This window comes from Manis javanica, chromosome 14 (assembly GCF_040802235.1).
Source record: "Manis javanica isolate MJ-LG chromosome 14, MJ_LKY, whole genome shotgun sequence".
NCBI lineage: Eukaryota > Metazoa > Chordata > Mammalia > Pholidota > Manidae > Manis > Manis javanica.
Genome location: NC_133169.1, coordinates 81980745 through 81991123, shown reverse-complemented (window position 1 = coordinate 81991123; position 10379 = coordinate 81980745). Strand labels below are relative to the sequence as shown.

The following is a 10379-nucleotide window of genomic DNA, read 5'->3' as shown; positions in this document are numbered from 1 at the left end:
TCCTTTTGTGTTTACTTATAAAAGTCTAAATAAATGGCATTTGTTTGGGCAGGATGTGTGTGTGTGCGTGTGATATTTTTGGTTTTCTGTTGCTGCGTAACAATTCCCACAATTTATTGACCTAAAACAGCGCTCATTTATTTAGTTCACAGCTCTATAGGTCCGAAGTCCAGGCCTAGCATGGCTGGGCTTTCTATTAAGATATCTCAAAATGCTGAAGTTAGGATGTTAGCCAGACTTCTCATCTGGAGCCTGGGGGGCCTCTCCCAGACTCACATAGTTGTGGCAGAATTTAATTCCTTGTAGGATAATGGTCCCTGTTTCCTTGCTAGCCGTTAACTAGTGGCTGCTCTCGGCAAATAGAGGCCACCTGCATTCCTTACCATGTGGCCTCTTTTGTCTTCAAAGCTAGAACAGAAAAACTCATTTTCAAACCCTTTTCACATACTTCACATCTCCTCCAGGAAGAGCCTTAACCAGCCTTAACCCCTTTTTAAAAGTTATTTTTATTTATTGAGGTACAATTGGCATATAACATTATATTAGCTTCAAGTATACAATGTAATTCCATGTTTATCTGTTTTGGAATGATCATTAAGTCTAACATGTCATGATACATAGTCACAGTTCTTTTATTGTGATGAGAAATTTTAAGATCTGATCTCTTAGCAACTTTCAAATATACACAGATTAGTTAGAGTCACCATGATGTACATTGTATCCTCATAATTTATAACTGCTTCAACCCTTTTAAATGATTCAACTGATCAGGTCAGGCCCACTGAGGTAAACTTCTTAAAGTTAACTACCATATAACATAACCTAATCACAGGAGTGATAACCTATTCACAGTTCCCTCCCATACTCAAGGGCAGGGTACCTTACAAAGGCTTGGGTCATTGGGGGTCATTTTAGAATTCTGCCATATACACTTTAAAACATAATTGTGGAAATTACATAAAGTAGAATAGTAATAAACTCTACATATAGATTATCCAACTTCAGCAAATACAAAACTTTTTTCTATTCAATGATGTATATGTTTTTACACAGAATTCCTTTATGAATGTTTGACAGTTCCAAACAGGTACCAGATTTACTTTTAGTATTTTGTGTAATTGATCACTCCAAACCTTGTGGCCTCAGCATTTGCCATATTGTCTTCATCAGTTTCATAAGGACATGCAGCTATTTCAAAGTGAACTTTGTTGACTTAGTCTAGGGATTTTGACACATAATGGTTGTTGGGTACATCCCATCAGATGCCAGGTGCAGTAGTGGTATTTTGAGCTGTACAAAGGGCCCTCTTGAGTATAAGGGAGCATTTCCATCTCTATTTACATATTAAGTATCTGCCCATTGTGTGCAGCATGTTGTAATATTGTGCAAAATACCCTGAGTTCATATGTCAACAATAAGAGAACAGTCTGTTATGGGAACAAAGGAACAAAATGGCCAAAGAAGAGAGGACTGAAGGTGTGTTTATTACACAGAAGGCCCTGTTTAACTGAATTTTCCAACAAGCAGAAGCTAGAATTGAGAAGCTTATTCATTAAACTGAGTTGGGGTTTCTGTACAGAAGGGAAAGTGCCAGGGGAACTTGGAAAGACTGTACCTTAGCTACCCTGGAAGGTTTGCACTAAGGGCACCATTCAGTCTATCAGGGCTTGTGGTGGGCTTTGGGAAATGAACAGATGAATGACCTCTTAGTTTTCTTTAACAACACAGTTTGTGTGTTGGAGCTGTCACAGGGGCCAGTTAAATGTTAAAAGAAACCAGATTCAGGAGAATACAGGCCCTTCTCTTCAGAGAGGCAGCTCAGCTGTGTCTCGGGGAGAGCAGCAGCCTTCTGAAGAAATCAGGGAGACAATAGGTGAAGCTATGGGTGAAATGTCTTGCTTCATGCCACGCTCGTTTCCCTATAATTCAATCAAGCGAAACCTTTATGATTTGAAGCTTGTAGACATTTACTAACAAAATATTCACAGAACAGACCAAAGCATTGTGCCAGGGCAGTAAGGGAATTTCCTGGAAGTTTCTAAATTTGCATTTTCATAATGGGAATTTTAAGTTACAAAATACAAAAAATAATAGAACTTAAAATTTGTAGGAAGTGTAGAAGCTGCATCCCTACTTGGTCACGTCCTTGCTTGTCCTCCGTAATACCTTTACTATTGTGTAGAGTGTATTTTACACTATAGTCTCCCGCACAAGAAAACACAAAAGTAGGGAGTTTGTTTTGTTCTGAAATATTAAGTATTTCCATACTGAAATATGGGAAGGTCCCCACTATCTGAAGTTATAAATAAGTATGGGGAATGATAAAAAATAAAACATTTACCTATAATTCCACCACCTAAGGGCCAGTGTTAACATTTGTGTTCCCTTCCTCTTTGGGAACGGGAGGACAGTTACCCTTCGGTATCAGTCTATTACACAGTTGGATTCTCCTCTTGAAAATGTCTTAAAACATTTTTAACTGTACAGTATCCCATTATGTGGGAGCAGGGAGGTGCGTGTTCTCATCCTCTCCACCCCTTACACATGACACGCTTCACCCGCAGAGAAGTTTGGCCAGCGGATTTCACTTCGCTGTAACTTCCAACATGCTTTCGCCCGGGTTCCAAGAGTCCCGCGCCAGGCGATGACGTTATCACGCCGGGACGTAGACGCCGAGGGCCGTGCTGCCTTACGCAGTGCCTGACGTCATGGCGTAGAACCTAGCAACAGTGCAGGCTCCCGGCCGAGTCCGTTATGGCCGCTGCCACCCTGAGGAGGATGAGGCAGGTCGCGCAAGCGAAGCTGCCGTTCCGGCCAGGCGTCCAGGTGCCCGGGGAGTCGGCGCGGCCGCTGGTCCTGGCGCTGCTGTTTGCGTCCGCCACCATGTCCAGCGGTAAAGGAGGCGCGGCGGCAGGAAGGGCGTGGGAAGACTCGGAGGGCTCGGGCGCGGGCGAAGAGACTGGCCGGGTCAGGGCAAGGGCGCTTCCGAGGGTCTGAGCAGATGGCGTTGCACGGCCCGAGGTGGAAGAGTGCGCTGTCTGAAGGGGTCTCCTAAGGCGTCTGAGAAGTGGGGTTGAGAGATGCAGGGACCTGAAGAGCAGGAAGCAGAGTGTAGATGGGCGGGGAGGCGGAAGTGGTGCTGTCTGGAGAGAATGGGTTGCTACCGGGAATGGCGGTGGTGGGGTCTCTGAAATTCCTTGGAGCTTTTAATTAGGAGAGTCTAGAAGAGGGGGCGGAGGAGACAGGTGCTGAAGAGATGGCCGTGGTTAGGAGGTGTGGTGTCTAGAGACAGACCAGGGTGGGCAGGGGCAGTGACCGGACTCAGCTGATGGAGTATTTCCTAGGGCGAATGTGAAGGGGAAGGAGCATCGGGTATGGGGCATCTCAGGTCTGGGAGGTTTTGATGCTTCGTAAAGAGCCAGAATACAGGGACGGCAGGCTCTTGAGGGGATTGGGGGAAGGAAAGTTGTTCTTGGAAAAAGGAGATTCTTTATAAATGTGGTCCCCTTTCCCTTTCCCTGTGTCCTAGGTTAATTGGACAACCCTGCTTCTCTTTAATGAATTGTAGGATTTGATTAAGTATTTCTAACATTTTTTATTTATATTTTTAAACTTTTTTTTATTGAGGCGTAATTGACATATAGCATTACATTAGATTCAGGCGTACAAAATAATGATTTGATACTTGTATACACTACAAACTGATCACAGTAAGTCTGGTTACCATCTGTCATTAAACAGTTACAAATTTTTTTTCTTGTAATGAAAGCCCTTAAGAATTAACTCAGTGATTTTCAAATATACAATACAGATTTATTAACTATAGTCACTATGCTGTACATTACATCCCCATAACTTATTTTATAACTGGATGTTTGTACCTCCTTTTACCCTTCACCCCCCTCCCCTATTAATCTCTATATCTGTGAATTTGTCTTGTTGACTTTTGTTTTACTTTGATTTTTTTTTTCTTTTTGGATTGCAAATGAAAGTGAAATTATACAGTATTTGTCTTTCTCTGTCTTATTTCACTTAGCACAATGCCCTCAAGGTCCATCCATAATGGCAAGATTCCATTATTTTTAATGGCTGAATAGTAGTCTATTTTATATAATATCACAGCTATTTGTTTTATTAAAGTGTCATTGATATACACTGTTATGAAGGTTTCACATGAACGTTGTAGTTTCAACATTCACCCACATTATCAAGTCCTCACCACCAACCCTCCCCCCACCCCCACCCCCTGTTGCAGTCACTGTCTATGAGCATAGTAAGATGCTATAGGGTCATTACTTTCTTCTCTGTAGTATCACAGCTTTTTTATTCATTCTCCGTCGATAGACATTTAGGTTGTTTCCATATCTTGGCTATTATAAATTACGCTGTATAATTAAATATTTCTTTTCTTAGAAATGTTACATTGTGAATCAAAATGTTGAAAGCTTTATTGAGAAATGATGAAATCTGTAAACCAGGGCCTAAGATTTAGGGGGAACAAGTCCATTAATAAGAATTTACAATGATTACAGAGTATGTTATTTAGTCATCCCTTTTTCTTTCAGGCCGAGACTTAATCCTGCCTTTTTTCCTACGTCTTTCTTGAGTTTTCAGATGTAAACAGTGTGAATGGAATAGTGTTCTTTTGCCTTCCAAGAGTGGCTGTCCAGCCACACATTTCTCTACCACAGTGCCGGTTCCTTACTTAGGTGTTCTCGGCAGCACTGAGGGCAGGGCAACCGGACCACCCTCCTACCGTCCCAGAAGTGTCTGTAATTCTGTGGAGGAAGTAATGCGTCCATTTTCCCAATTCCCTTCCATTTTAGTAAAATATAATGGGGATTTCCCTGGTTGATGCTGATAATCCTGTTCCTGGAGTATGAAAGTAGCATCGCTGTTTTGTTCATTTAATTATCTAAGAAGAAACTGACATTAAAACATTTATATTTCTCATTGAAATGCTTACCACGTATGGTTGGGGGCCTATATAGCTGATAACTGTAGTTTCAGAAAGAACTTTTCCCCCTAAGAGATGGTTGAAAATCTTGTGATGAGAGTAAGCGAGGGAGAGAGGGGGGTATTAAGGGGCCCTCTTGTCTCTATTTTCATTTGTTAAAACCCCATAAATATTGCTCCAACTATTCTGGGATATTTCAGGGAATCTTTTTCTTTTTTATTCAGTCTTTATATCAATTGTAAGTTCTAATTATTCCTTACTGAAAATGACAAATGTAAACAAACATGTATGTTTTTAATAGGGAAACAACTCTATTGCAGTATAGTGTAGCATTTGTAAAGATTTGGGTAATAAAATTTTTTGTAAGTGTACCTTATGGTGGAATGATTTCAATGTACTTACTCTTGTAATAAGAAAATTATAGTCTAAATAGAACGTGTTGAGTTCCAAACTTCAGTTAAGCATAGAAAGTTAAAAAGTAACCACATAGATTTGTTTAAACTTGTTCCATATTATGTTTCTTAGTATTTTAGTGCTTGGATATATTCTTGGCTACCTGTAAGAATTTTTTAGTTTTCTGTTTTTGTTTTGATGAAATCTAAACAAAACTAATGTAAACATTATTTTGGATCACTGGATGAGTCTTGCTATGCCATTTAAAAAATGTGTACTTTCTGTGTTGACATTATATTGCTCCCAAATGATCACCTAAATTTTTTATTTTTATTCATTTTATTAAGGTACATCGATATACAATCATATGAAGGTTTCACATAAGGAACATTGTGGTTATTACATTCACCCATATTATTGAGTCCCCCCCACGCCCCACCACAGTCACTGTCCATCAGTGTAGCAAGATCCCACAGAGTCACTACTTGTCTTTTCTGTGCTATACTGCCTTCCCCGTCACCCCACCACACACCATGTGTGCCAATCATAATGCCCCTCAATCTCCTGCTCCCTCCCCCCTGACCCACCCTCCCCGAACCATCCTCTTTTGTAACTGCTAGTCCCTTCTTGGGGTGAGTCTATGACTCTGCTGCTGTTTTGTTACTTCAGTTTTGCTTTGTTACACTCCACAAATGAGTGAAATTATTTTGTACTTGTCTTTCTCTACCTGGCTTATTTTACTGAACATAATACCTTCTAGCTCCATCCATGTTATTGCAAATGGTAGGATCTGTTTTCTTGTTGTGGCTGAATAATATTCCATTGTGTATATGTACCACATCCTCTTTATCCATTCATCTACTGATGGACACTTAGGTTGTTTCCATATCTTGGCTATTGTAAATAGTGCTGTGATAAATATAGGGGTGCATATGTTTTTTGAATCTGGAATCTTGTTTTCTTTGGGTAAATTACTAGGAATGGAATTCCTGGGTCAAATGGTATTTCTATTTTTAGTTTTTTGAGGAGCTTCCATATTGCTTTCCATAATGGTTGAACTAATTTACATTCCCACCAACAGTGTAGGAGGGTTCCCCTTTCTCCACATCCTCACCAGCATTTATTGTTTCTTGTCTTTTGGATGTTGACCATCCTAACTGGTGTGAGGTGATATCTCACTGTGGTTTTAATTTGCATTTCTCTGATATTAGGCATGTGGAGCATCTTTTCATGTGCCTGTTGGCCGTTTGAATTCTTTGGAGAAGTGTCTGTTCGTATCCTCTGTCCATTTTTTAATCGGGTTATTTGCTTTTTGAGGCATGTGAGTTTTTTATATATTTTGGATGTTAACCCCTTTTCTGATATGTTGTTTATGAATATATTCTCCCATACTGTAGGATGCCTTTTTGTTCCACTGATGGTTTCCTTTGCTATATCGAAGCTTTTTAGTTTGATGTAGTCCCATTTGTTCATTTTTGCCTTTGTTTCCCTTGCCCTTGATAGCCTCATAGAATGAGTTTGGAAGTATTCCCTATTCTTCTACTTTTTGGAAAACTTTAAGGAGGATGGATATTATGTCTTCTTTAAATGTTTGATAAAATTCAGCAATGAAGCCATCTGGTATAGGGATTTTGTTCTTAGGTAGTTTTTTGATTACCAATTCACTTTCATTGTTGGTAATCGATCTGTTCATATTTTCTGTTTCTTCCTGGGTCAGTCTTGGAAGGTTGTATTTTTCTAGAAAGCTGTCCATTTCTTCTAGATTATCCAGTTTGTTAGTATATAATTTTTCATAGTATTCTCTATAATTTTTTGTGTTTCTCTGGTGTCCATAGTGATTTTTTATTTCTCATTTCTGATTCTATTTGTGTGTGTAGACTCTCTTTTTTACTTGATAAATCTGGCTAGGGGTTTATCTATTTTGTTTATTTTCTTGAAGAACCAGCTCCTGGCTTCATTGATTCTTTGTATTGTTTTATTCTTCTTGATTTTTTATATTTCTGCTCTGATCTTTATTATGTCCCTCCTTATACTGACTCTGGGCCTCCTTTGTTCTTCTTGCTCTAGTCTCATTAATTGTGAGTTTAGACTGTTCATTTGGGATTGTTCTTCTTTCCTGAGGTTGGCCTATATTGTAATACACTACCCTTTGCACAGCCTTTGCTGTGTCCCACAGATTTTGCAGTGTTGAGTTACTCTTTTCATTTGTCTCCATATATTGCTTGATCTCTGTTTTTATTTGGTCATTGATCCATTGGTTATTTAGGAGCATGTTGTTAAGCCTCCATGTGTTTGTGGGCTTTTTTGTTTTCTTTGCATAATTATTTCTTTCATACCTTTGTGGTCTGAGAAGCTGGTTGGTACAATTTCAATCCTTCTGAATGTACTGAGGCTCATTTTGTTGCCTAGTATATGATCTATTCTTGAAAATGTTCCATGTGTACTTGAGAAGAATATGTATCCTGCTCCTTTTGGGTGCAGTGTTCTGTAGATGTCCATTAGGTCTACCTGTTCTAATGTGTTGTTTAGTGCCTCTGTCTCCTTACTTATTTTCTGTCTGGTTGATCTGTCCCTTGGAGTGAGTGATGTGTTGAAGTCTCCTGAAATGAATGCATTGCATTCTATTTCCCCCTTTAATTCTGTTAGTATTTGCTTCACATATGTAGATGCTCCTATGTTGTGTGCATAGATATGTGTAATGGTTATATCCTCTTGTTGGACTTACCACTTTATCATTATGTAATGTTCTTCTTTGTCTCTTGTTACTTTCTCTGTTTTGAAGGCTATTTTGTCTGATACAAGTAGTGCAACTCCTGCTTTTTCTATTACTTTCATGAAATATCTTTTTCCATCCCTTCACTTTTAGTCTGTGTATGTCTTTGGGTTGAAGTGAGTCTTTTGTAGGCAGCATGTAGATGGGTCTTGTTTTTTTTATCCATTCTACTACTCTTTGTCTTTTGAGTGGTGCATTCAGTCCACTTACATTTAGGGTGATTATTGATAGATATATAGTTATTGTAATTGCAGGTTTTGGATTTGTGGTTACCAAAGGTTCAAGGGTGGCCTCTTTACTATCTAACAGTCTAACTTAACTCACTTCGTATGCTCTTTGACATTCAATTTAAAGGTTCTTTTATTTTTCCTCCTCTTCCATTCTTTATATATTAGGTGTCTTATTCTGTACTCTTTGTGTATCCCTTGACTGACTTTGTGAGTAGTTGATTTAATTTATATTTGCTTAGTAATTAATTGGTTTACTTCCTTTACTGTGGTTTTATTTTCTCTGGTGACAGCTTTTTAGCCTTAGGAGCATTTCCATCTATAGCAGTTCCTCCAAAATATACTGTAGAACAGTTTGTGGGAGGTTAATTCCCTCAACTTTTGCTTATTTTGAAATTATTTAATTCCTGCTTCAAATTTAAATGATAATCTTTCCAGGTAGAGTATTCTTGGTTTGAGGCCCTTCTGTTTCATTGCATTAAATATATCATGCCACTCCCTTCTAGCCAGCAAGGTTTCTGCTGAGAAGTCTGATGATAGCCTGATGGGCTTTCCTTTGTCTGTGATCTTTTTTCTCTCTTTGGCTGCTCTTAATACTCTGTCCTTGTCCTTGATCTTTGCCATTTAAATTTTTATATGTCTTGGTGTTATCTTCCTTGGGTCTCTTGTGTTGGGAGATCTGTGCACTTCCATGGCCTGAGAGACTATTTCCTTCCTCAGACTGGGGAAATTTTCAGCAATTATTTCCTCAAAGAGACTTTCTATCCCTTTTTTCTGTCTCTTCTTGTATCCCTGTAATATGAATATTATTCCATTTGGATTGGTCACACAGTTCTCTTACTATTCTTTCATTCCTAGAGAATCCTTTTTTCTCTCTGTGCCCCAGATTCTTTGTTTTCCTGTTCTCTAATTTCTGTTTCATATGTTATCTCCTCTTCCTCATCTGATCTGCTTTTAAATCCCTCCATTGTATGTTTCATTTCAGATACTGTGTTTTTCAAAGTTTCTGTCTCTTTCTTGATGTTCTCCCTGAGGTCTTGAATAGTTTTCTGTAGCTCTGTGAGCATGTTTATGATTTTTATTTTGTAAGCTTTATGAGGAAGATTGGTGATTTCAGTTTCACGTGTCCTTCTTTCTAGTGTTTGTGGGGTTTGGTTTGTACCCAGTTCTTTTGCCATTTCATATTTGTAATGAATAACATGAGATAATAACTTTGTGTAGGTGGTCCTCTCTAGTAACCAGAAGCTCTACTCTCTGGAGCTTCCCAGCCCCTGGAGTGATGGCAGGTGTCACAGGCAAGCAGCACTGGTACCTGCCATGAGGAAAGAGCTCTTTCCTGCTTCCTGGCCACTGTGCCTGCCTCTACTGCCAGGGCCAGTGGGCCAAGCATGCAGGAATGAGCCTCTGCATTATGCCGCTTTAGCTGCCATAGGTGGAGCCGCCCTCTGGCTGGCCTGATGCAATGTCAGGGGTAGCACGTTTGGGAGCAGATGCTGGCTGGGAGGAAGGAGCAGCATGCTGCTTATCATGTTGGGGTGTCCTGGCGCGTGTTGCCAGCAAGTGGAATGGAGTGTGTGAAGCTCCTGGAAGTTCCCAATGTGCTGGCTGAGTGTGCCAGTTTGATTTTGTCCATCTGTCCTTTCTCCTGAGCAGCAATATCTGTGTAATCCTTACCCCTTTACCTGCCCTCTTGCTGTTGGGAAGTCTTTCAATGTGCCCACCTTTCAAGGTGTCCCATAGCAGCTGGTTGTGACTACCTGTTCTTCATAAGTGGCTGGAATCTCAGTCTCTCCAAGTATACTTACTGCCTGTCTTTGCTTTCCAACCCCACTAATCTCCAGAGCACCATTTAATGTAGGTTTGTGCTCCTAGAGCAGGTCTCCAGGGCTGGATGTTCAGCAGTCCTAGGCTTCTGCCCCCTCCCCACTCCATTTCTCTTCCTCCTGCCCATGAGTTGGGGTTGGGGGTGGGCTTGGGTCCCACCAGATTGTGGTTTTGCTACTTTACTATTTTTCTTGGGGTCTTCTCT

At 40.1% G+C, this 10379-nt stretch overlaps 1 protein-coding gene across 1 annotated transcript in view; it reads left to right on the top strand.

Moving 5' to 3' along the window:
- The first annotated feature begins 2692 nt into the window (after window positions 1-2692).
- The window catches only part of C14H5orf15 (chromosome 14 C5orf15 homolog), a 28153-nt gene continuing 20466 nt past the window's right edge, over window positions 2693-10379 (top strand). The window contains exon 1 of the mRNA XM_017681204.3: window positions 2693-2893. Within this exon, the coding sequence (XP_017536693.2) occupies window positions 2755-2893 (139 nt within the window). The 5' untranslated portion in view covers window positions 2693-2754. The remainder of the gene's footprint in view (window positions 2894-10379) is intronic.